Raw genomic sequence first — 27307 nt, 5'->3', positions numbered from 1 at the left:
ATTGGGGTTTCATTAGATTATAACCATCAAAATTAATAGAAATAAACACTTGAAATATATCAGTCTGTGTGTAATGAATAAATATAATATACAAGTTTCACTTTTTAAATGGAATTACTGAAATAAATCAACTTTTTCATGATATTCTAATTTTATGACCAGCACCTGTATGTGCTTACCACTGAAAGCCCTCCATGTCCTCTGGTGTGACACTATACCCTACACATAATTTATATAAACAGCTGTATGTTAAATCACACAGTTATAGAGAATTATGCAAATATGTCTTATTAACTGTTAATGACAGGTTAGATATCAATAGCAAAGCCATTTAGTGACCCAAAAGACCTGTAATGTCCTTTGGTGTGACACATAAAATATATGTATAGCAAATATATAACTACATACGCATAAAAATCAGGGGTGACATGATACCACTTTTTCAAGTCCAGTATCTGTCCCCCTCTTGGACCAATTTATATTTTTTGATAGCTTGATGCAAATGTATTTGTTTAAAAAGACAGTCACACATGCCATGTTATTGTCAGGGGATTCTAGGCTACTTAAATATGTCAGAATATTAACAGAATTTTGATATTTGTACAAATTTGACCATGTTTTGATGGTAAATATACTCCACGCCTGCAGTTGGCGCTGTTGCTGAGTCAGTAATGCTGCTGGTTGTAATAGGTGTGTCTGTACGTTACACTGATCCTGAGTTATGAAGCCTGGAGCTCTGGCATGTAGGATTGAACCATGCATTTATGTGAGAGTTCAGATGAGAGGATCGGATTGGGTAATGGGTTGAATTAGATATTTTTCTTACTGATATCCGATCCGTGAGATTGGCCAGTATCAGACTGAAAACACCTTAATAACCCTAATAAAAATGCACAGATTTGTGATTAATCAATTAATCAATAATCAGTGTTGTTAGACAAAATAATATCAATATAAATCAATATACAACTCAGACAGTCAGAAAATGTAAGTATGACAGAGGAAAGGGAAAGGGTTTGTGATCAGAAGCATACTATGTCATCTTTCAAACATGGTGGAGGCACTGTTACTGCATGGGCATGCATGGCTGCCAGTGGAATGAAAACACCTAGTGGGTGTGGCCTTTTAGTAGCATGGCTACGTTTCAGGTGTGGTATCAGTTAGGGTTGGGTATCAGGTACAGTTCCACTGTACATACCTTCTACACTCCGGTGCCTGTCAGTACACCAGGGGTCAGAACAGCAGGGATTTTGACCTGAAGCATCCCACATCACCTGTCAAACCTGGTGGAGGTACTGTTTTGACATGGACGCTCATGGCAGACAATGGGCCTGGGGCACTGGTGTTTATTGATGATGTGACGGCTGACGACAGAAGTGTACATCCCACATAGAACTCATGTAGAAGACACGTGTAGGTTCACTGGTTGTTTTAGACAGTAAAAGAAACGGCCAAGCTTGTGCTGTAGAGTTCACGACCCCTTGCTCCATTCACCACCACTGTAAAGAAATCAGATTTGGGAAACTGGGCCGAAGGGTTAATGAGTTTCCCTGCAGTTCTATTAAGAAGGCAGTGTCTGTGGCAGGAGGCCACGGTACATAAACCCTCTGGTGTACAAACCTGTCAGTACAGAAGGTTTAGCATGCTGGTGGGGGGCAGCTGCATTCAGTAGAACGGCAGAAGCTCAAGGAGGTTCTGACACTTTGTCGATCGGTCTGAGAAGATGCAAACGCAGTGTGTTCTCCTGGGTGCCTATCAATACTGCGCGCAGTGTGTCTTTTGTGGGCGGCGTGTGTGAGGCGCATGGAGCCGGGGTGCACTGCGAAACACCAGCGAGATCCCTGCCTCGGAGCCTGTCCTCGTGCTACCGCGTGTGTGTGTGAAAGAGAGAGAGAGACATATAGGGACAGAGAGAGAGAGAGAGGGAGATGGATAGAGAGTAAGAGAAAGTGATGACAAAGGAAACAGAGAGAAAGAGCGAGCGAGTGAGCACGAGAGAGAGAGAGAGAGAGGGGGGGGGGGACTACAGGTGCTGTGGAAGGATAAGCTGGAATAAAATGCATGAACATCAGAAACAGCCTGCGGCCTGCGGGCGCCGCAACAAGGCTTACAGGCGCTTTCATTTAAGATTCAACCCACTGATTGGCTGAGTGTGTGTGGGTGTGAGTGTGGGTGTGAGTGTGTGTGTGTGTGTGTGTGTGTGTGTGGGTGTATGTGCAAAAGAAAGCTTCAATAGTTTAACTATTTAATCCTTTAAAGTCTAAAGGCCTGTATGTGGCCCATACTTCAATTCCTCACCCTCAAACCACATATGTTACATATCAGTTTCATAGAAGTTACTTTACATTTAAAGCAGTTACTGAATCACTTACAGAAGTTACTGAATCATTTATGGTAGTTACTGAATCATTAATAGCAGTTACTGAATCATTTATAGCAGTTACTGAATCATTCATGTCAGTTACTGAATGATTTATAGAAGTTACTGAATCATTTATGGCACTTAATGAATCACTTATAGAAGTTACTGAATCATTAATAGCAGTTACTGAATCGTTTATAGCAGTTACTGAATCATTCATGGCAGTTACTGAATGATTTATAGCAGTTACTGAATGATTTATAGAAGTTCCTGAATCATTTATGGCAGTTACTGAATCATTTATGGCAGTTACTGAATCATTTATAGCAGTGACTGAAACGTGTATAGCAGTTACTGATTCATTTATAACAGTAACTGAATCATTAATAGCAGTAACTGAATCATTAATAGCAGTTACTGAATCATTAATAGCAGTTACTGAATCGTTTATAGCAGTTACTGAATCGTTTATAGCAGTGACTGAAATGTTTATAGCAGTTACTGAATCATTTATAGCAGTGACTAAAACGTTTATAGCAGTTACTGATTCATTTATAACAGTAACTGAATCATTAATAGCAGTAACTGAATCATTAATAGCAGTTACTGAATCATTTATAGCAGTGACTGAATTGTTAATAGCAGTTACTGAATTGTTTATAGCAGTTACATTTAAAGCATGTATTATAGATACTGAATATCAGTAGTAAACACTAAATCATTTGTAATAGATACTGAATCATTTCTAGTAGATACTAGACCATTTATAATAATGTCAATCATTGAAAGCAGTAACAGAATCATTTGTAAAGTTATTTAAAGTAAATGCTGACTAATTTATTGCAGATACTGAACTATTTATGATAGATTCTGAATAATTTGTAATAATTACTGAATTATTTATGGCACATACTAAATCATGTACAGTAGATACTGACCCATTTACACTACATACTGAATCATTTATTTTATTTATGTATTTATTAGATTATGAATCATTTTATACACTGAATTGAACAGATAGGCCAGAGATTACTTAAAACGGGAAGGATTCATCTTGGATACATGGAAAGGTTGCTGGAGGTCAAAGGCAAGAGTGCCTAAACTCATGGCTCACTCAGACCTTTGTGAGTATGTTGGATTTCAACCCCAGATCCAATAATCTGAAGCAGGTCATGACATCCTAGAGCCACTGGCTGGTTATCCAGCCAAAACTACTCCAAGGGTGTGGCGAATAATATCACAGAAAGTTACACAGACCCCAGGATGACATCTAAGGATCTACAGGCCTGAGTAATGTCAATGTTCATAAGTCCACCATCAATCAGACACTGAACAAGAACGCTGTGCTTAGCAGGACAGCCCCTGCCTAGCAATACAAAGCCCCTACTGTCCAAAAGAACACTGCTGCTTCTCTGAAGTTTGCTGCAAGCCTGCTGCAAGAATATCCTGTGGACCAAAACAGAACCTTTTGGCTTAAGTGAAAAGCCCCACAACATTTGGCAAATACCAAACACTACAGTCCAACATACAGTCCAGCTCATGCCAACTGTTAAGCATGGTGGTGGGAGTGTCATGCTTATTTGCTATTATTGATGAACCTATGCATTTTGTCAAGCAATTTGATTCTACAGGACAATCTCAGAGAATCTGTTCATGAACTGAAGCTTGGCTGTAAGAGGATCATGCAGCAAGACAATGACTATAAACATTTTGGAATGGCCAAGTCAAAGTCCAGACCTTAATCCAACAAAAAAGGCTGCAGTATTGGGGTGGGGGGTCAGTCATTCTCAGCACTGCAGTGACACTGACTGACATGGTGGAGCTGATACTGTAGACAATGAGTTTGGAAACAAGGAGGTGGTATTAATGAATTGACAAGTCAGTGTATAGAAAACTGCTGCCTTGTGGAAAATGCCTTAGCTATTCAACCCTCCTCCCCTTAAAGCGAGTGGGACAGGCAGGTAAACCGCTTTTCCCTCTGTGATCACCTGCGACTGATATCCGGGTGATGGGACAGGCACCGGGGCGACCTTACACACCCAAACACTCCTCACACACGCTCAATAGCCATCCTCCCAGAGCTGAGTGTGACAGACGCCTTTGTCCCGCCACTCTCTTCCTCACACCCCCCTCGCTTTGTTCGGAGTGTAAGCTCCTTGAGCTTATCAGAGCATCAGTAGGCCGAGTTTTTTATCGGAGCCAGCAGGTGCCCCGGGGGGAGCGATCCTACAGGCTAACTATAGACCCCCGCTCTCGGAGCCATCGATTTCCATGCAGCCGAGCCAATAATTGAAAGGACGTCCATCATGCTTTAATTGACAGAGTTAATCAGGTTTTATAATTGGATAGATTCCACCTAATTCAGTAGCGCTGAGCAACTGCAGCATCTCCTCTTACGATCTCACACTCATTCTCCCGCTCACTCTCTCTCTTTCACACACACACACACACACACACACACACACTTTACACAGGCAGGAAGGGAAGTAACCGAATTGCTGCTGATATCAAATTCTCCTACTCTCTCTCTCTCTCTCTCTCTCTCTCTCTCTCTCCCTCGCTCTCCCTCTCTCTAACTCTAGAAAGTGTCTATTTCTGTCATTTTTTTGGCTCTTCTCCGTCAATAACATCAATTCTCAGCGCTGGCATCGAATGTGAGCTAACAAAGCTGAAAACACATGAATAGGTAGAATCTTCGGAGGGTCTTTATTGTTACTCTGATAAAACAAATCAATCAAAAGCCTTGATATAAGATCTGCACTGCATTTTGAATGTGTGCACACTTACTAAGACATTATCCAGGGCATCCAACGATAATGGAAACTAGTTAAATCCCAATACCAGCCCTGAACTATCAGTAATAATCCTAAAAACAAAGCCTGAAATCTTAATAACAGTCATGAAATCTCAACAACAGTCCTAAAATCTTAACAACAGTCCTGAAATCCCAGTAACAGTCCTGAAATCACATTAACAGTGCCTGAAATCACATTAACAGTGCCTGAAATCTCAATAACTGTCCTGAAATCTCAACAACAGTCCCAAAAATCCCATTAACAGTCCTGAAATCTCAGTACCAGTCCTGAAATCTCATTAACAGTCCTGAAATCTCAGTACCAGTCCTGAAATCTCAATAACTGTCCTGAAATCTCAACAACAGTCCCAAAAACCTCATTAACAGTATCTGAAATCTTAATAACAGTGCTTAAAATTCCAGTAATAGTCCTGAAATCACATTAATAGGGGCTGAAATCTCAGTAATAGTCCTGAAATCTTAGCAACAGCAACAGCAATCACAACATTTAGTCCTGAAAACTCCAACAGCAGCCCTGAAATCTCAATAATCATAAAATCTGAAATCAGGACACATCCATTTACAAGTAAATGATTGCATCAGCTCACAAATGCTGATACTCGCATATGGAGGGAGTTTAATGGGCTGAAGCGAAAGTTTCTGAATGAACACACGGGGTAAGACAGAGTCTGTCGGCACACGGCTCAGAGAGTGCAGCATCATGCGGACCCAGGAAGGAAAGCAGGTGTCTGTAGGTGGAACAGCCGGCCTCCCGACTGACTCACACCACAGAGGAGACACACAGCAGGGTGTCCTAGTCTGGTCTGAAGGAGGGAAAGCTTTGCCCATTGGCTCTTCTCACAAGGCCATGTTGGACCCCCTCTGGTTATGCAGGAGGGGTGCAGCCTGTTCCCCATACTCACCCCCCCCCCTGCCGGGACAGACTCAGCCTCTCGATACAGGCATCATGCACTATATACTCCCACTACACCCTGTTTACCTCAGTATCTACTAAAGTAGGGGAGGTTTATCTTAGATCAGATAAGATTTCGGCCTAAAGGGAAATGACAAATTACCGTGCGGAGCCTCACACCACTGAATTTATTTAAAAATGACAACGCAATTAATCATCATCTTGTTAACCCTTAGAAGTCACGAGTTTACACAGTAATGTAATGAATTACATTTACATTCAATTTACATTGTGTACCGCCGAGTGGTGGGGGAGAGGGAGGGCCGTGCTACCCCTCCAGAGACAGTGAGGCCAGTTGTCTCTCTTGGATGGGTAGGTTGGTCCTCCTTCTCCCTCCTCTATCACATTTTCATTTCACATAACCGAGCTGATTGTCAAGCCAGTTAGTTGACCAGTTTGGTCAAGCTGTTCATTATAGTGGACCAGAATGGTCAGGATGGTTATATTGATCACTTGGCCATACTGGATGACTATTTTGGTTAGGTTAGGTTATAGACCAGATAAACCATCAAACTCAAACACTATGCTGGTCAGGAGCTAAGCTGGTCTACTAAGCTTAGACGACTGTCCAGTCATACGGAAAATACTAGAAAAAGCAAGATGGCAAAAAAATGTACAGAAAAAATAAATAAATAATAAAAAAATATATGTAGAGATACAAAATTTATAGATACAAAATATAATAAAAAAAATAAAATGTATAGATAAAAAAGATTAAACATCTAATTTATAGAGAACTAAATATATTGATAATTTCAGATACAAAATTAAATAGAAGTAACAATGTATAGAACAAATCTACAAAAAAAGAAAAATCGAAATATTTATAATAGATTTATAGATAATATATATATATATATATATAGAGAGAGAGAGAATAATATATAAATGAAAAATATACAAAATTTAGATATATAGTGAAAAAAACTCAGATACAAAACAATATATATATATATAGAGAGAGATAATGTATTGAAGACAAATCTAAATATATAGAAATATATTATATATATATAGAAATATATATGTAATAGGTCAAATCCAAGGTAAAACCACCTACACTGTAGCTCTAAACTGCAGTATTCTTTGAAGTGAAATATAAGTAAATAAGTGGTATATACTGAATACGTTTTATCTATATATTTTTATCTCAACATATTTTTTTTTTATAATATATTTTTAGCTATAGATCTCTTTTTTTCTCTTCATTTTTGTTGTATATTTTTATTTTTATTTATTTTGTTTCCATATGTATTTACATTTTTTAAGTAAGTGAATAAGTGAAGTGGGTAAATAAGTGGTCTTATACTGAATACCGCTTATGTACACTGTCACTGTACACTGCATCTTCTAGGCAACATACATATTTACATATTTCTTATTACGTAAAATAATGTATCTGACACTGCATGTTAAAAAGGGCACAGTCCGTACTCTTTCAGAGGTGAATCATAGTTTGGATGGATGGAAATGTAAGAAAAATGTGCTTTTTTGTGGGAAATATGTGATGCTGAGACACAAGCCAGACAGAGGATTAAAAATGCCCACCAAGAGTTCTGAAAACCAAGTGCAAACTCAAGCAAACTCATCAAAGCTTCATTTCTACCATCCTTTTCTAACCACTGCGACCATCTAATCCACACATCTACTCCAAAGCATGCTTCTAAAGCACCAGACGCTGACCGCTGTGAAACCTGCTGGACTCCAGAGCTCCTCAGTCCGGGAGTCATGGCAGTGAAGGCCTTCCTGTAGAGCGCTCTCTCCCTCTCCTCTGATACATATGAAGCAGCGGATTCCTCCGCTGTTATCAGAGAGCATTCGTCACGGCGTGCTGGAGATTTCTCATCCCTGCGGCCAGTCGTGCTCCTTCACGCTGAGATGAATAAAGGCCGGCTCTTAAGGTCGCCCAAATGCGGCTACTAAAAATCCTCAGTGTGAATGTGGATGACCACTAGGCCACAATCTCCTCATCTCCAGAGATGCTGCGTATGAAATGTGGCCTAAAACACAGGCTGGGACAAACCTCACGGATCGGTTCTGCATGAGGATGGAGAAATGAAATGAAGCCATACATGCTGAATGTCCTCCACTGACCTGAATAGACAATGGAGGAACTCTTGGAACCTTGTTTTCGGACCTACATTACATGAAACATATCATTGTACACTTCATTATTGAGCATTATTCTCTTTTACATTACATTAAACTTTAAATTTAATGTATTATTAATGTAATAATATTATTAATTCAATATTATTCTCTTTCTAGCGTATTTCTTTTTCATATCTGTGACGGGTGAACAGGTCAAGTTCCAAGTGTTGATTTTGTCTGCTAATGACTTCTGGGCTCATTGTTCACCTCCGAAAATGGAAAGCAATGGTTAGGATTGTTTATTGATAGAAATGTTGAACTTGAGTCCAGAGTCCAAGACTTTTATATACATTTATTTTGGTTCTTTGGACTATGCTGCGCTACACCTATAAGAGTTCTTGGGCAAGACTCCTAACACTACATTGGCCCGACTCTGTAATACGAGTCACCTTGTAAGTCGCTCTGGATAAGAGCGTCAGCTAAATGCCATAAATGTAAATGTAAATGTAGCTCTGGCTAAACATGCAACTGTAACACTACTACTAGGTTAAGTACTAGAGGGGGATCCACCAGGTTTACCCCAGATACCCTTGCTTGTTTACCCAATTTATTCCCCCACAAACGTCTTTATTAAAGTTTTCGAGACCCCCTGTTCAGTCTGGTTTCGCAGCGTTTTTGCATTTGCTTGAAACCGGAACCAACACAAAAGCAGACCCTAGCGATGGTATGCATGGATCAGCCATAACATTAGCATAACATCCTGCCTAATATTGTGCCGGCCACCCTTGTGCAGCCACAACATAGGAAGCCGTCCTGCGGTATCTGGACTGGACACATTAGCAATGAGCCTTAGGTGCCCATGACCTTGTGGCTGGCTCACAGGTTGTCCTTTCTGGTTTTTGTGGTAGGTACTGACCTCTGCAAACCATTTGGAGATGTTCTGACCCTCCAGTCGTCTACTCAGCACAGTTTAGTTCTCACGCTTGCCCATTTGTCCTGCTTTTAACAGTAGAACAGGGCACCACCACTCCACACTACCACTCGGCTGGATCTTCCTGAAGGTCTTTGAAGTGAAACAGGGTCTCAAAAGACCCTTCCAGGCCTCACTCCACTTGACCTCCATCGTGTACAGTCATGTTTACTTTAAGTTAACGATAATGGTTAATGAAAAAAAATGCATCCGGAAGCTTCCTGGATTGTTTTGAACTTTTTTTTTTGGATCAATTCCAATCCCTCGCAGTGGTGGAGGGCTCCTCAATTGCCTAAATGATTTATATAAAAGAGAACAAGGCAAAATGACAAGGACTGCACTTTTGAGAATTTCAGGAATGGCAGATACAAGGACGAGTCACGTACTGTCTGTGTAAAGTTGGCAAGGGAAATGCAGGTCTGTTTACAATGGCTGCTTTAAGGCCGTCGCGAGTATGAATGCTTTTTGCATTTTATGAACCCCTGACACACAAACAGAGAGGGCTTTTCACCAATCGGCCTGGTCTATTTAAACCTGCACTGAAAAAAAACAAACAAAAAAAAAAAAAAGGAAGGGAAGAAATGCACTAAAACATTTAGTGAATTTACTTTTATCAAATTTGTTCATTTTTACCACACAAATAAAATCTATCATCACAATTACTGACTAAACTGAGTAAACTGAATGAGCTGGAAATTATGCTCATGGTTAAATCACTAATTCAATGCATTGCTTAGGATGATGCGTCTACCATTGGAGTTTAGAAAAGAAGGCCAGTGGCCTATATATGAGGGCTGTCCAAGTTAACATGATAATAACACCAAAAATACCACAGGGTCAACTACAGTCAACAGGATTCACCAGCTACATGAAACAGAGAGGGCAAAACTAGCTCAGGATTTGGAACACAGCCATTATTGCTCTTACGGGTGATTATTAGACATCACTGGGTAACGACAGCTACTAGACACCTACCTGGTACCTAACCCTAACCCTAGACAGATAGACAGACAGATATATAGATAGATAGACAGACAGATAGACAGACAGACAGACAGACAGACAGATAGATAGATAGATAGATAGATAGATAGACAGACAGACAGACAGACAGACAGATATATAGATAGATAGATAGATAGATAGATAGACAGATAGATAGATAGATAGATAGATAGATAGATAGATAGATAGATAGACAGACAGACAGACAGATAGATATATATATAGATAGATAGATAGATAAATAGATAGATAGACAGATAGACAGACAGACAGATAGATATATAGTTAGATAGATAGACAGACAGACAGACAGACAGATATATAGATAGATAGACAGACAGACAGACATAGATAGACAGATAGACAGACAGACAGACAGACAGACAGATAGATAGACAGACAGATAGACAGACAAACAGACAGATATATAGATAGATAGATAGACAGACAGACAGACAGACAGATAGATAGACAGATAGACAGACAGACAGACAGATATATAGATAGATAGATAGACACAGATAGACAGATAGACAGACAGACAGACAGACAGACAGACAGATAGATAGATAGATAGACAGATAGATAGATAGATAGATAGACAGACAGACAGACAGACAGACAGATATATAGATAGATAGACAGATAGACAGACAGACAGACAGATAGATAGATAGATATACAGACAGACAGATAGACAGATAGACAGACAGACAGACAGACAGACAGATAGATAGATATATAGACAGACAGTGCACTGGTGGTACACTGTTCTACTGTGCAGCGACTCCTGATGTTTTCAGCAGTTTAGCAGTAACTGCATGTTTTGAGCAGGTTTGCTCTCTTGTCTTGTTACCCCTTATAACAACGTCACCTTAATCCACATACCTGGACAAACAGAACGCGCTCCTCTTTGCACATTACTGCACCACAGAGTCAACAACCTGCGACCTCATCACAGTTTTGTGATTTTCAGTTTGTAATTGAGTATCCTCAAATAACCTGAGCTAATGAACTGACACTCAATACACACTCCTGTACACTGGAGCAGATAATAGGCCATTCAGAGCTCTGAGAATAAAACATCACAAACAAATGTGCTGAATGAAAGCTGATCCTTCATCCGCATGTACGGCCTCACTCTGCAGAGTTGTTTTTTGCATTTGCTTGAAATGGAAACAAGCAGAAATGGAGACTCACAGCCTTTCTGCAATGATCCACCGTATATATGCAAGAGATTAAGGGTTAATGAGACAAGAGAGCAGAGCTGCTCAAAGCCAAAGCTTCCAGCATTGTTTTGAAAACGCAATTACGGCCAAACCCCCGAAAATGTCACTAATAATCATATCAGAGCTGGAGTCGCTGCACAGTGGAACAGTGCACCTCCACGCCAAGGTCTGATCAGGCTTCCTGAAGATCTTTCGCAAATGAGGGGGTTTGCCTGACTTCCTTCTAGAAATGACATACACCAATCAGCCATAACATTAGTACCAGCTGTCTAATATTGAGTAGGACCCCCATTTTGCCGACACAACAGAACGGAGCATGCAAGGCAAGCATGGACTTCACAAGGCCTCTGAAGGCATCCTGTGGTATCAGGACCAAACTGTGGGATAGGATGCGATTGCAGTGTGGGGGGTGGGGGGGGTTGCAGACAGGGGGGTTAGACAAAAATAGAAAATATGACGAGGGTTTGCTTCCAGCGAAGTGTACACTGTGTGAAGTACGTAAGATATCAATAATAATAATATTATGCAAGGGCATGTATATGCAATTACATGGACAAAAGTATTGGGACACCTGCTTGTTCATTGCCAGTAAAGGCTATTAAAAAGAGGTGATCCTGCTCTACTGTCCAGAAAAGAAGACTTTCTACTGGATTCCGGAGGAGCACCACCCCACCCCATCCCCAACTCATCCCAAAAGTACTGGATGGAGCTCCACCACCAGTTAATCCACTGCTCCACGGCTCAATGCTGGGGGGCTTTATACCCCTCTACTAGACCACGCCTGGCATTAGGCGGCATGGTGTTAATAGGTTCATCTGGTCTATTTGCTCCCATTAACAGCTTACAGTTCATGTACAAGCACCCGAGTTCACGACTGGACTGGAATTTAGGCTACTTATGGGCTGGACTGGAGGTTAAACAGCCATGCTATGTGCACATGTCCTGAACAGAGGAGTAGCTCTTACGGTTTTACTCTCTTAAAAGGGACAATTCTGGACAAATGGGACGATTCGCCCTGATTTAGTTGATACTTTCTCCGCAGTATTTGCATATTGACATATATCGAATACTGCATATTGTAGGAAAGCTCTCAAAAAACTGCTAAAAGGGGTCTCAGGAGTACACGGTGTCGCCAGAAAAGAGTCCAGAGTCCAGACTCGAAGCGTAAATAGTAAAGAGTAAATGCGCAGTAAATATGAGGTTATGTAATTAGATCTGAATAGAACATCAAAGCTAATCAATAATCACTCGACTCAGTAAGGGTTAATGAGACGAGAGAAACGAAAGCGCCGAATCGCACGTGAAAGCATCCTGCACGTGAAAGCGTTCTGACCAGCACTTACTGCTAAACCGCTGAAAACCTGCCGCTTTGACTATTTTCATTAGCCTTGTTGCGCAAACGAAGATGCTAATGAACGGAGAGGTCGGCCCGCCGCACATTCAGCCCCGACTCTCCACCAGCCTCCATGCCCTCCAACACCTGGCCACCGTTTCACTGCCTGGCAAACAGCCAAACTATTAATTAGCCACACGCACTGCACAGCGGTTTAAAAGCAGGATGTTGTGTTCACACCACAGACTCCTGCTGCTCGACACAAACGCTGTGCGCTCACACACACACACACACACTGACACACATACACTGACATCAATGGTTGTTGCTACAGTGTCAGAACGTGAAGTATGCAAGATATTAATAATAATACATGCAAGAGCATTTCTATGCAATTACATGGACAAAAGTATTGGGACACCTGCCTGTTCATTGCTATTGAAGGCTATTAAAAAGAGCTGATCCTGCTCTACTGTCCAGAGAAGAAGACTTGGAGCACTGCTGTGAGGATTGAGGATGAGAGCATACTCGTTAGGTTTAAGATGTAGGATGATTGATCACCACCACCCCACCCCATCCCCAAGTTACTCCCTAACTCATCCCAAAAGTACTGGATGGAGCTCCACTACCAGTTCCTCCACTGCTCCACAGCTCCTCAATGCTGGGGGGCTTTATACCCCTCTATAGCCCACGCTCTACAGCCATTCTATTGGCTGCACATCTGTACAGGAACTAGACAAGTTGTGCGTCTCTGCATTTGCACATCTGTGTCAGCAATGGGTGCAGCTTACAGTAGCTGAATGGGTGTCCACACACATTTGGACACATAGATATGACAGTGACAGCATGTAACCATGTATATATTGCAAGTATTTTACAGCCCTAACCTTCACCTTAGGAGCCAGGACCAGATGTTTGAGCACTTGCACTTTTCGAAGAGTTTGCTGGCGGATTCTTTCGCAGCTCCTGACCTGATCTGGTTTTCGTCCAAAGCCGGGACATGAAAGGAAATGTAGGAAAACAGACCCCCAAACTTTCGCACTGTTGGCTCGGGGAGTGCAGGCTGCGCTGCCCTGCCACAGACCATCTTCTAAACAAGCCTCGGAGTGGACCACTAAGCCCACCTCCCTGCCCCGAGCTCCTTTAGAGGGGAAAGACTAACTCCACGGCCTTCCGATCCCTTATTTCTTACTCTTAAATATAGTAAGAAGCCGCCCATGACAAATCCTCACAGGCCTCCCTCTCTCTCTCGCTCTCCACTCGAGGAAGACTCAGAGTCTACGGTCTTTATTTGACTGAAAGCTTCCCTGAACAGCTAATTATAGCCAAAAAATAGCAGCGGCGCGGAGCGGCCGGAGGCAGCAGGATTTCTGCTTATTGCGATACATCACGGCCTCATTGTCTATAGACACACATCTGCTGGGAACGGACTGTGACCGGAATTGCACTGTGGCCAGGATCCTACTTCTGCTGAGATCTCTGCCTGTTCAGGCTGTGTACTTATATATATATATATATATATATACAGTGAGTCCAAGAAGTATTTGATCCCTTGCTGATTTTCTTTGTTTGCCCACTAATAAAGACACTATCCTTCTGCACTTTTAATGGTAGATATATTCTAACATGGAGAGACAGAATATCAAGACAAAAATCCAGAATATAATTTTAAAGAATATATTTTAATTAATTTGTATTTCAATGAGGAAAATAAGTATTTGATCCCTCTTGCCAAACACACTCAATACTTAGTGGCAAAGCCTTTGTTTGCAAGCACAGCGGTGAGACGTTTGTTGTAGTTAACCACAAGTTTAGCACACACACCAGGGGGAATTTTGGCCCACTCTTCTTTGCAGATCCTCTCTAAATCATGAAGGTTGGTGGGCTGTCGCTTGGCAACTCTGACCTTCAGCTCCCTCCATAGATTTTCGATCGGATTGAGGTCTGGCGACTGGCTGGGCCACTCCATGACCTTAATGTGATTTTTCTTGAGCCAATCCTTTGTTGCCTTTGCTGTATGTTTAGGGTCGTTATCATGTTGGAAGACCCAACCACGGCCCATTTTCAGATCCCTGGCAGAGGGGAGGAGGTTGTCCCTCAGGATTGTGCGGTACATGGCTCCATCCATCTTCCCAGTGATGCGGTGAAGTAGCCCTGTACCCTTGGCAGAGAAACACCCCCAAAACATTATGCTTCCACCTCCATGCTTGACGGTGGGCACAGTGTTCTTGGGGTCATAGGCAGCATTTTTCTTCCTCCACACATGGCGGGTGGAGTTGAGGCCAAAAAGTTCAATTTTGGTCTCGTCTGACCACAAAACCTTCTCCCAATAACTTGGTTCATCTTTCAAATGATCATTGGCATACTTGAGGCGCGCCTCCACATGTGCTCTCTTCAGCAGGGGTACCTTTCGGGCACTGCAGGATGTGAATCCATTGTTGCGCAAAGTGTTGCCAATTGTTTCCTTGCAAACTGTGGTCCCAGCTGCCTTCAGGTCATTTGCTAACTCCTGCCGAGTGGTTGCAGGACGATTTCTGACTGTTCTCAGCATCATTGCCACCCCACGAGGCGAAATCTTCTTTGGAGCACCGGGCCGAGGTCTGTTGATTGTCATGTTATACTCTTTAAACTTTCTGATAATTGCACCAATAGTTGTTACTTTCACATCCAACACCTTACTAATCTTTTTGTAGCCCATTCCAGCTTTGTGAAGGTCAACAATTCTGACTCTGAGGTCCTGTGACAGCTCTTTGGTTTTACCCATGTTGGAGACTTGAAATCTGTGTGATCTGTCTGATTCTGTGGACAGGTGTTTTTCACACAAGTGATTAGTGAGAACAGGTGGCTTCAGGTCAGGTAACAAGTTGATTGGGAGTGTCTAACTGGTCTGTAAAAGCCAGAACTGCTAATGAATACTAAGGGATCAAATACTTATTTCACTCCATGAAATACAAATCAATTAATATATATTCCTTAGATTTATTTTCTGGATTTTCTTTTTAATATTCTGTCTCTCCATGTAAGAATACATCTACCATTAAAAGTATAGAATGATCATGTCTTTATTAGTGGGCCAACGAAGAAAATCAGCAAGGGATCAAATACTTCTTGGACTCACTGTATATGTGTGTGTGTGTGTGTGTGTAGGTGGGGTGGATCTTTAAAGAGTATGTGTGCGTGCATTTATCAAGTCAAGTGGGTTTTATTATCATTTCAGCTACACACAGAGAACACAGTGAAACCAAACAACGTTCCTCCAGGACCATGGAGCAACATAGACACAGTGCAACAGAACACAAGTGCTACACAGTACAAGTGCAGACAAACAACACAACACAACACAACACAACACAACACAGTACAGACAGAGAATAATAAATAAATTAAGGGTAGTGTGCAAATTATGCAGTGTGTAATAAATATTGAGTCCAGTGACGTAGTAAAGTCATTAGTGCAAGATGCTTCCCATATTGTCTGGGGTAAATGGTTGGTGAACGAGAGAGAAAGAGAGAGAGAGAGAGAGAGAGAGAGAGAGAGAGTGTGTGTGTGTGTGTGTGTGTACATGGAACAGAAAAACCATCAGTTCAGTCTCTGGAGTTGAGAAGTCTAATGGCTTGGGGGAAGAAGCTATTGCAGCGTCTAGTCGTGTTGGAGATATGTGTGTGTATGTGTGTGTATGTTGGAGATATGTGTGTGTATGTTGGAGATATGTGTGTGTGTATGTTGGAGATATGTGTGTGTATGTTGGAGATATGTGTGTGTGTATGTTGGAGATATGTGTGTGTATGTTGAAGATATGTGTGTGTATGTGTGTGTATGTTGGAGATATGTGTGTGTGTATGTTGGAGATATGTGTGTGTGTATGTTGGAGATATGTGTGTGTATGTTGGAGATACGTGTGTGTGTATGTTGGAGATATGTGTGTGTATGTTGGAGATATGTGTGTGTGTGTATGTTGGAGATATGTGTTAGTATGTTGGAGATATGTGTGTGTGTATGTTGGAGATATGTGTGTGTATGTTGGAGATATGTGTGTGTATGTTGGAGATATGTGTGTGTGTATGTTGGAGATATGTGTGTGTATGTTGGAGATATGAAGGAAGGCATCAGCATTTGTGTGTGGGCATGGCCTAAGCACTTATTCTTAAGAGAATATTGGATAGTAAAAGGGGGCAAGAAGTGGGGAGCTCCAGAGTGAGAGAGAGTGTGGAACTGTGCACGATTGACAGCTAATGCTAAATAGTTAGCAATTACTTTATGAAAGGAGATGCTATGCTAACGTTGCTAATAACTGTAAATACTCTGTAAATACACGGCCAAAACTTTGTGTGTCTTTAAACCCACATAAAATGCATCTGTAATTTTTACATTTTTAAATAAATAAATAAATAAAAATGCATGCCTAAATAAGTATAAACAAATATAAATAAATGTTTTACTAAATAACGTATTTATATAAATGTTTTTGCACAGTTTTATAACAGATTTTCGAAGTTTCTGGCATAGAGCTGGGCACTATGACGATATTTTAATGTATCGTAATAATTTTGTTATTGTGATATCGGATACTGCTCAGCTGATCAGCTGCAGGTTTCCTTACTAACAGTGTAATTAGACTGGGTTAAACTGGGTAGACTGGGTAGAAATCACTGTATTCAGTACAGGAGAGGATCTGAATAGTAGTTCTGTATAATAGAATAGAATCTGTCGCTACTGATGTTTTTAGTCTGTGATAAATATTGTGTATATTGTGTATATTATATTATATTATAATATACTGTGTATCGTGACAAAAGTCTTTAAATATCGTGATATAGTATTTTTACCATATCGCCCAGCCCTATTCTGGAATGTATTGACTGAGATTAGATTGGTGACAATCCGAGTCCAGTGTTTCTCAGCAACATTAGCCAAGGATCTCCAGCTGTGAAGTAAAGAAGCACACATCAGATACCAAACATATCTTGGCTGTGACTGCATTGAGGTCAGGGATCAATTACGTTCCTTTGATTTTTCACCTAACTATACCTTTAAGTCAGGGGACTTTGGATGGCTTTTACAACTCTGGGGCCATCAGTATTAAAGGTGCTGTATGCAATGGTAACACCTTACCTGGATGGTCCATTAGAGATGCCTTGTGGATGCTCACCTGACATTCAATATCTATTAAACACAACTGAACAACAACTATCGAATGTCTGCTGACTGTAACCCTTATCCTTTAGTTTTAGGGTTAAATTTAAGGCTTAGGTTTAGGATTTAGGGCGGATTCAGTTACAACAGGGTTACATTTAACAGACTGTCAATTTCCATACCTAGAATTCAGCCAAGGATTAGTTGAGAATGACAGGTGAGCATCTACAGGGCATCTGTAATGGACCATCCTGGTAAAGTGATACCTACGATTTCAGCAAATCCTTCCTGACGGTTCGCTAGCTCTCCCGTCTGTGTTCGTACTCAGCCCTGGCTCTGTAAATGGGAATAATAGGAGCAAGAAACACAGCACTGTTCCAGCCAATCAGCAAAAGGGGACATTTGTGCTTGCACTGATAGGAGGGGAGGGAGGTTGTTTTGCTGTTGAGTTCAAATACTCAACAGCAAAACAGCCGTTCTCCAGAATCGCATACAGCCCCTTTAAAGCTTTAAGCCCTTTAACCGTTGCTTATTACTGTGGAGGGGTGTAGCTATGGAGGGGGTCTCTCACTCAGAAGTCCCAGATTTCTAACTGCTCAAAAGGAGAAAGGTTCTCTGAAGGCTGAATGTCATTCTTCAGAATGAACCTGAAGGTCCTGAGTTCTTCATCTTCGCTCCTTTCCTTTCCTTTCACCAACCATCCAATTTGTCACACTTGCTCTCGCCATGGAAATGTTAACTCTGCTGCTTAGTGGGCTGTGGTTCCCATACAGGTACCTTGCCAACTTGCAAACACAGCCTCCGCACCCCTGTCACCATTAGCGAAGGCTGCTAATAACCTCGCTATAGTCAGCTAGGTTACTGTGGTGATGAATACAAAGTACAACACTGCTGAGAAAATCCCAGTCCTCCACCGTTCGGCCTCAATATCCACACCTAGCGCCGTGAAAGGTAGAACTCTGGATGATTAGCCATTAGCAGCAGTGGTGTTGGTGCTGTCTGCTGTTATAGGGAGCAGGCAGGTAAATGCGAGTTCAGCAATCGCGTGGTGTGTTGTTTTTTACGCTCTCTAGTTATGAGAGCAACAGTGAAGCAGGCCGATTGGCTAGGTGGTGGTTGTCAAGCTCACTATAGCTTATTTGTCTGAGGTATATAATGCTTGTTAGCCGGCCTCCTCTATCTTTAACGAGGCTAAACATAAAAATTCTGTCTTGACCGCTGCTTTGGTCAGTCATCAACAGCACTGTGCTGAGGGTAGACTCTAGAACTCCAGAACTCCAGGAGCAACAAGGTGCTTGGAGGTGGCGGGTCCTGGGTCCTGCCCAGGGTCCTGCCCACTCCTGAAAGAAGGTAGAAGGTAGAAGGTGTCCCAATGTTTGTGGACACCTATTGCTACTTTACGTTGCACCCATTGCTGACTTACACACACTCACTCTAGTTCCTGTAGAGAAAGGTCAGGTATTGCCATTAGAATAGGACTAGATAAACAGATAAACATAAATATGACCCCCCCAGGAAGAGATGATGGTGCTCCCTTCGATACTGCTGGGATGAGTTGGGGAGTTGGGGAGTTTGGGATGAGGTAGGTTGGTGCTTATCCAGCATTCTGACCTCATGCAAATCCTCAAATCCTCACAGCAATGCTCCTCCTCCAAAATCTAGTAAAAAAAAAGTAGCCTTCTTCCCTGGACGATGAACGAGCCGGCGTCCCAATACTTTCGTCCATATATCGCACTCTCTCAAAACACAGTTCTGGTCATTCCGAGATTAAAGTCGCTAAAAGGAGCTTTCTTCTTGTCCACAGAGAGCCTTCTTTTAACTTTAGCGTTAATAAGAAATGAGCTTAGCGCTCTTAGTGACCACCACTACCCGGTTATGAGCTCACTTACAGTGCAGGGGGGGGCGGGTTGCTCAGGTTAAGCGTGCAGAAAGTAGGCCATATTTTATGCAAACTGCTGTAAACGCTGAATAATTTACGCCTGTTTTCAGTGATGACCCGCTGATAAGCCAACGCGATGGGGAAACCACGAGTAGCTCAGTTTTCCAAGCAAGTTTTCTGCAGCTTTTTTTTGGTGCCATGGGGGACGGGGGGAAAGGGGGATGACGGAGACCCCCCACGAGGCACTCGAAATGACTGACACTGAAAATTATCCACCTGTGATGAGAAACTCAATCACACAATCAGATCGGTGTTTGCTGCAGGATGGGGGCTCAGCCAGCTTCTTTTCAAACACGCACTCAATAACCCTTTAATAAGACGTCTGATGAAATACCAGCCATCTCTAATGCAAAAGAGAAGGCAGAAGGTGCGCGAGAAGTTGCTCACAGTGCCAGTCAAAAGTTTTGTGTTGTTTAAACCCAACTCAATATGAACCACTAATCGATACTGTGTTTTTGGAAATCGATACAGTACCATACACTTCAATATATTGATATTTTTCGGACACCCCTTAGCCTACGCTCATCAAGACTGGCCTGTGCGACCAAACATGTTTGAAAACACAGTCATTTACCTTCAAAACCATTCAGGTGGATTTTGATGCTGGCGTGACGGTGTGGTAAAACAGGCAGGTAATGAGCAAACATATTCCTCATGTGGATTTGAACCCCTCCATGTGGTGCAGCTTTGTGGTGTTTGGTTGGTACTCACTCTGTGGGCACTGTTCGCTGGTGCAGTTGAGGGACTGCAGGTCCAGGCCCTGGCACGCTTTGCCCCCTGTGCCTGGGGCAGGCTGGGTACACTCCCTGCTGCGCCACATGGTACAGTCAGTACCGCATGCCGACCATTTGCTCCACTCGCTCCAGCCCCCGTCCACTAAACACACCAACACACACACATACACACACACACACGGAAACAGAACAAACACAGAAAGAGGAGAAACAACATTACTGATTCATACCGACATTAGCTGGGTGGAAGTTTGTGGAGGTGATGCAGAATATATGGGGTTATTACAGGAAACGAGTTTGACCCTGAGTGTGAACTCATTTAGACACGCACACACACACACACACACACTCACACATAAACAAGGCCTGTTTTCCCAATGCACGCTGACGCAAGATGTGATTTTTTTTCACTGCCTGTTTTTCTTCTCGCTGTGTGTTTGTGGGTCTAAAACAATTCGGCATACACAACCCCAGCGCTGTCACACTGCTGCCAGCAGATGCCATACCTATCTGACACAACACACACACACACACACACAAATACACCCACGCTTATGACGCTTGTCTTATGACCACGTGAGTAGATGCTGCTCTGACCTCGGGTTACCTTAAATATGGCCCTCACACACCCGCTGCTACTACGAGACTAAACAAACGGAGGCAAATTGAAACAAGGGAGCGCAGATGGTTGGTGGCTGTGTGTGTGTGTGTGTGTGTGTATGTGTGTGCTTCTGTAATGGTGCGCAAATTTCCCATTTCTTCCCAGAGTGTGTTAAGGAAGGTCGTGTGATCGTTATTCAGCAGGAGGTGGAGGTGTTAGCGGAGAGGCTTGGGGAAGGTTATGGCAGGGCTGTCAGGAGCCGGGGCATGGCCGGGTTTGGGGAGGTTAGCGCTGGGCTAATGGAAGCCAGGTCTGCTAATGAGCTCTCTGGGGGGTGGGAAGGGGCTGCTGGAATTTTCCTGCTCATGCTGGGAACGGGAGCACTGTTACCCACACATACTTCCAAGCAGGGTGTAGCTGCTGTAGGCCAGTTGACCACCGTGGTCATGATTGGTCATTCTTGGTCATGATGAGCTTGAGACAAGCACATCAAACAGCTTAAGCTTGATGGTCATCCAGCAGAACCAGCAGAACCAAGCTGTTTAGGATGATCTTAACAAGAAGGTTCTTCTAAAACACTTCAGGTTCAGGTTGACAGGTTGGTCCTGCTGGTCAAACAGCTTGGCCAAGGTTGGTCATGTTAAGATGATCTTAATAAGAAGATACTTTTAGGGTCACCAGATTGCTCATGACGGTTATGGTGGTTATTGTCCAGCTTGATCAAGTTCAAGGTCATGCTGGTTGGTCATGTTGGGTCAAGCCCAAATGAAAAAACATCTGCTGGACTATACAGAAGCTGGTCAACCTGGCTTAACCAGTCAGCTCAAGCTGACCAGACCTGTTCGTTTAGCAGGACAGACTCAATAGACTAACAAAGCTTCTCCAAGTGAAAACCTGGTAAATGTAGAAGCACTTCAAGCAGCAACAGATGCTGCCACACACAGGTTTACCTGACCTTTCATTAACCCCACCACACACACACATGCACGGCAGCTTATTTACTACATAACACACTAGAAAAACCCTAATGCAGCACACTACCGAGGTCGCGGCTCAGCTGAGGAACAGGTTAATAACAGTAATACGCTCTGGCGTGCATTAAGGTCATTAGAAGAGGAGAAAGCCATTCGTCAACAGCGCTTCTGAGCGATAAAGATATTTAGTCACAGCCACCCGGGCGAGAACGGATTAATAGGTGCAGCGGGAGCGTATTCAGCAAGGCAACTGAGTGTGTGAGGGGGGCGTAGGCTTTGGAGGGTGTGTGTATATACACGAGTGTATGTGTGTCAGAGCTGCTGACAAAGCTCTTGGTCAGGATTCAAACTGTTACATTTGGCAGCGAGAGCGGAACCAATCAGATAATTGTCCTAGCGCGGCATTGAGTGGCCCCATCCGTGGGCAGCAGCCTTATTACACCACCACGGCCTAATGGAGGCGCGAATTAGCAAGCTAATGAAGATGAAAATTTCAAATATGAATCATCATCCTTTTAAGATTTGTGCCGTGTATCTGAAAGCTCAGGTGTTGAGAAGAGTACAAGGTTTGATCGTTTTTTTCTTTTTGAGACAAACTGAACCTGGCAGTTGACCTTTACGTTGTGTCCAAATTTTTATGATGAATTGACCAATAGAAATGTTCCAAAATGACCTGGAATAGAAGTTTTTTACATTGACTTCCACTGATAGATAAGAAGGTTTAGGATAATCCATTATGGTCATAAGTGTAGAACCAGGGGGCCGTGACCTTATGATCCCAGGCTTGCTTTTCTAAACATTAGGTCTTAACAAGGCAGACTGTGTTTCAGAGGTGGCGAAAATCATTACACTTAAATGGAAGATCATGGGAAAACAAGAACTACGTCCTTTAACTGATATGCTGTTTGATATTATATTAATATTTATTATTAATATCAGATTAATAATAAATAAAACTATAAAATAGCATAAAACAACACGAATACTGAAGTGTCCTTCTATGCTTGTTTATTTTAGCAATAAACATCCAGTCGTGTTCAGAATCAGGCTACTGCATGTTGCGGGATGCCAGGTTTGCCTGCCTGGGCGCTGTCCCAGGTCCTGAAAAGGCCGTCTCATTTCCTGCTCTTTAAAAGTTCCAGCCTGGCAGTCGCGCACACACATCAACGCTCAAAAAAGTGAAAGAACAAAAGGGGAAAAAGCAGCGAAACGGCGCTCGATCAATTTCACATTAAGCAGATGCTGCGAGCATGTCTGAAACAGGGCTCGGGATGGGAAGGCAGTCACGGAAACCCGAGCGTTGGATCCAGAGTTGCCGACCTGAACGCCTTTCATTTGTACAGCGGTTTAAGGTAATGCCGCGAGCCCCAAATCATTCTGCAGTACAAATGCTGAAGTGGGGGAACGAAGTGGCCTGTGTAAGCGTGTGTGTGTGTGTGTGTGTTTGAAGGGCCATGTCTGGGAGGGCTGCCTGTAATACAATAACACAGCGGCAGGTCCGATTGGACGTCTCGTCAAGGACAAAGCGTAAGGACATGGAAGGCGCTCTTTAGCGGAACAACAGGAGGGCCATTTCCACTCAGAGAAAAATCACGGTGGCCGGGGCTGGACACCTCCAGCCACCGTGTCCTTCAGAGGAGAAGAGGAGGGGTGTGGCACAGGCACACAATTATTATTAATTTTTTTTTATTATCAGCTTGAATGGCAGGTGTTCGTGCTCTCGGTCATAATGGGCGTATTAGGTTCTTGTAAAAGAAAGGTGCAGAATTTAATGAGAAGAACACCACACAACTCCAACTCCAACTCCTGTTAAGCACAGGGGTGGGTTGGTTATGCTTTAGGATTGTAATGCAGCCAGTGAGTGGCACAGGGGAACTACAAATAAAGAGTACTTACAAATAAACACCAACAAATTCTGGAAATTATGGCAGCAACGATGGCTTCTATGGCAGGACAATGAGCCTAAACACACTTTCAGGAGCATCAAGGGGCATCTAAACAAGCCTGATGCATCTTGGAAACAAAGGTAGGCCTGGAAAGAAGAAGACGAGAAGAGGACCTCTCCAACTGTTAAGCATGGGGTGGCTTATTCATGGCTTTTCCTTGTGTTGCAGCCAGTGGCACTGGGGACGTTTCACTGCTTCCATTGGTTAAAAGTCGAATGAACATCTAAGCATCTAAACTAAGACTTATTTCATTCTACAACCATACATAGAATAACCTAGCAAACAAAAACGAACTGGACTGGACACTGCATAGCAGATGCTAATGACTGAATTGGCTGAAATACGCAATTTCAGATTGAATTAGGACATCTCCGCTGCCTTCCTCTTCCACTGAGAAAAGCTGTCAATCATCAACCCAAACCACCACATGCCAGGAGGGGAAGGGGAGGCTGTTAAAAGGAGAGCCAGAGCACTGAGAGAAACCACTATTCCATTTCCCAGCGTCTGCAGTCAGCGGAATGAAAAGGCCTGTGCCGACATTCACCGAAAAACATTTCTGAGGTATTCATAGAATCATGCTGAAAGAGTCCCCTTGCTCTTCACAACCTGTCTGAAAAAGTCATGGATTGTCACGCGCTCACACATCCACACACACACACATGTGGCAGCGCAAGGAATGGCAAGGAATATTTCCAATATTTGATCTATTTCAGCTTTGCTAATGCAAGAAAGTATGCTTGCGGTACACACGTTTCCTGAGCCGAGCTTTCAAATATTGCATTTTAAGGCTGTGTGGAGATGTTAGTGAAGTGGGAACGGGGGGTCTAGAGTGGAGTCGGGACTGAAAAAAAAAAAAAACATGGAAACAGGAGGCCGGGATAGAGAGAGAGAGAGTTTTTCCGTCTCCCGGCACCCAGTTTCATTCGCACCCTCATTTAGTTGGATCATATTTATATAGGCCACTGCTTTCTCCGGTGACGGAGGGCCTGAGTGAGGAAGGGGCGATCAGGGAGAGGGGAGATGCAGTGAAAAAGGCTGGGCTTCAGCTCAGCTCTATGCTCCGGAATTAATCCTGGGAATAAAATAGGCACTCCCATGCTCTGCGTGGAATCAACCTTCCGTGTTACCATCGTTTTAACATCCCTTGACGGCTTCGCCTCATGATTTGGAGGCACAGTGAGGAGAAGAGAGGACAATGAGCAGCAGAGAACATTTTCATTGGGAACGCACTGGGTCTTGGCTAGGCTAAGCTCAGAGGGCTAATTAGCTTGCTTTGCTTGCTTTATGAATATACAGTACTACTGTCCAGTACTGACTCGTTGACTGATCAGCTTGCGGATTGAATCTGGCATCTGGGGATGGTCAAAAGCCGATCCGCACCAAGAGCCCTTCGAGCTTCAAGTACGGCTCGGCTCGACCCGCCATCCCTCAAAATCCACGGAAGACGAGCGTCCAGACTTTTTTCTGTCCTGCAATGAAGTGGTGGAACGAACTTCCCCTGAGTGTCTGAACAGCAGAGTCCAACGCTCAAAACCCAGACTGAAGACCCTCCTCTTCTGAGAGTACTCAGGTTAGGAGAAGAGTATTATGGCCTCCATATTGACTTGTGTTTAGTAGAGTCTAAGATTAGAGGAGCTTTACATTTTTAGTCTATTCAAACTAGCTGAGGTTTTTCTTAGGTAAATAGCAAAGCACTTCTGTAAGTCGCTCTGTGTCCAAATGCCTTGAATGTAAATGTAAATGCTCTTTGCAGTGTGTCAGAATTCCATGACGACCAGTAGAATAAAGTCTTTTTCCACTGATTCCACTGAAAGTGAAGAAAGTTGTTTCCCTTTCAATCTTGATCTTTATTTCTAAAGCACATTTGAAGAGTTCAGAAGCCAACGGCAGTGCTGTACAAATAAATTAAACAACAAATATAAAAGAAATAAACTAAATAACATAAAAAATTTCAAATATTACCAAGGCATAAATCACAGAGCTGTAAGACCACTTAGATGGAAAAAGCCTGAGAATAAAGGAAGGTTTTCAGATTTGACTTAAAAGCATCAGCTGTAGGAGACATCCTAACATAGGGCGGTAGACTAGTCCACATTTTCAATGCCCATACAGAGGAAGCTCCGTCACCTTTCAGTCGATTTCAGCCGGAAATGCGAAGTGGATTCAAATTAAAAATAATAAAAATAAACTGAAGATCTTCGAAGATCTTAACCCCTCAAACAGCTCTATGTCCTGCTGGCGGCTTAAAGTGTTATTAAAAACTTCTATTACCAAAGAATAGTCCCACCAGTTTGTATTGAAGCCCCTGTAATTACTGAATAATTTACAGCTCGGAAAAAAACTGGGAGATCACCCTACTGTCAGGCACTCTGTATCGCGCCCTCCCCCAGAGCAATTCCGAGCCGCCGACCACAGGCCCAAATAAGGACTTCCGCCTCGTTTGTGTTCATGTGTGAGTTGATTCATGTTCATTTGGTTCATGTGTTTCACCTGGGACTGGGGGTACTTAAGGAGCCTCAACACTGCCATTCAGTGCAGAGAACTGAACCCATTGGAGCCTTTAGGACGCCCTGCGGTCCCTCTTTGGTCTCAGATGTGTTTAGGTCAGCTCAGGCGATTCACCCTCGCTCAGGAGGAGGTTTTCCCAGCTACTCACGCGTGAAGCGAGGCTCGCTCGCTTCAGGTCTGGATACTCAGGTGGTCACCTACGCCGTTTGGTCTAGCTAGAGCTGTTGGTTCCCCAGCTCTCCTTGCCTATGTACTGAGTGCTGCTCTAGTGCCCGTCCAGCTCCCAACTCCTCCCAGTCCCAGGTTTGTTGTGTCGTCACGTTTCGGGTGTGTTCACGGTTTTGCCCTGTTATTGTGTTTGTGTTTGTTTTGTTGAATTTTGCCAGGCGAAAACCTTGTATCTCCAAAATGGCAACTTTACTGGAGAATGCTTTTATCACGTCACGCCTTGACTATTGCAGTTCTCTATATATGGGAATTACTCAATTTTGTCTTGCATTGGATTCCATCTTTGCGAGTGTTCATCCCCTCACATCTGGCCGAAAACGCCATGACACCTACATGATCAGTTTCTCTGGTTTTACTATTTACAGGCTGTGTGTTTCCCCTAAATTCCAAATCAAATAATTACTATTTAGAGTATTTATTTATTTGAAGAAAAGACCAAAAACTCAAAACAGCTGCTCAAATAATGCAAAGAAATGATGATAAT

General features: G+C 42.9%; 1 protein-coding gene across 4 annotated transcripts in view; it reads right to left on the bottom strand.

Moving 5' to 3' along the window:
• Window positions 1-27307, bottom strand: part of unc5a (unc-5 netrin receptor A) — a 282706-nt gene that overhangs the window by 52860 nt on the left and 202539 nt on the right. For all 4 annotated transcript variants that reach the window (XM_072693119.1, XM_072693120.1, XM_072693121.1 and 1 more), the window contains one exon: window positions 20544-20708. In XM_072693119.1, the coding sequence (XP_072549220.1) occupies window positions 20544-20708 (165 nt within the window). The remainder of the gene's footprint in view (window positions 1-20543; window positions 20709-27307) is intronic.

The sequence above is a fragment of the Salminus brasiliensis genome, chromosome 12, assembly GCF_030463535.1.
Source record: "Salminus brasiliensis chromosome 12, fSalBra1.hap2, whole genome shotgun sequence".
Taxonomy (NCBI): domain Eukaryota; kingdom Metazoa; phylum Chordata; class Actinopteri; order Characiformes; family Bryconidae; genus Salminus; species Salminus brasiliensis.
Note: the sequence above shows the minus strand (reverse complement) of the source record. Positions and strands in the feature narration are given on the sequence as shown.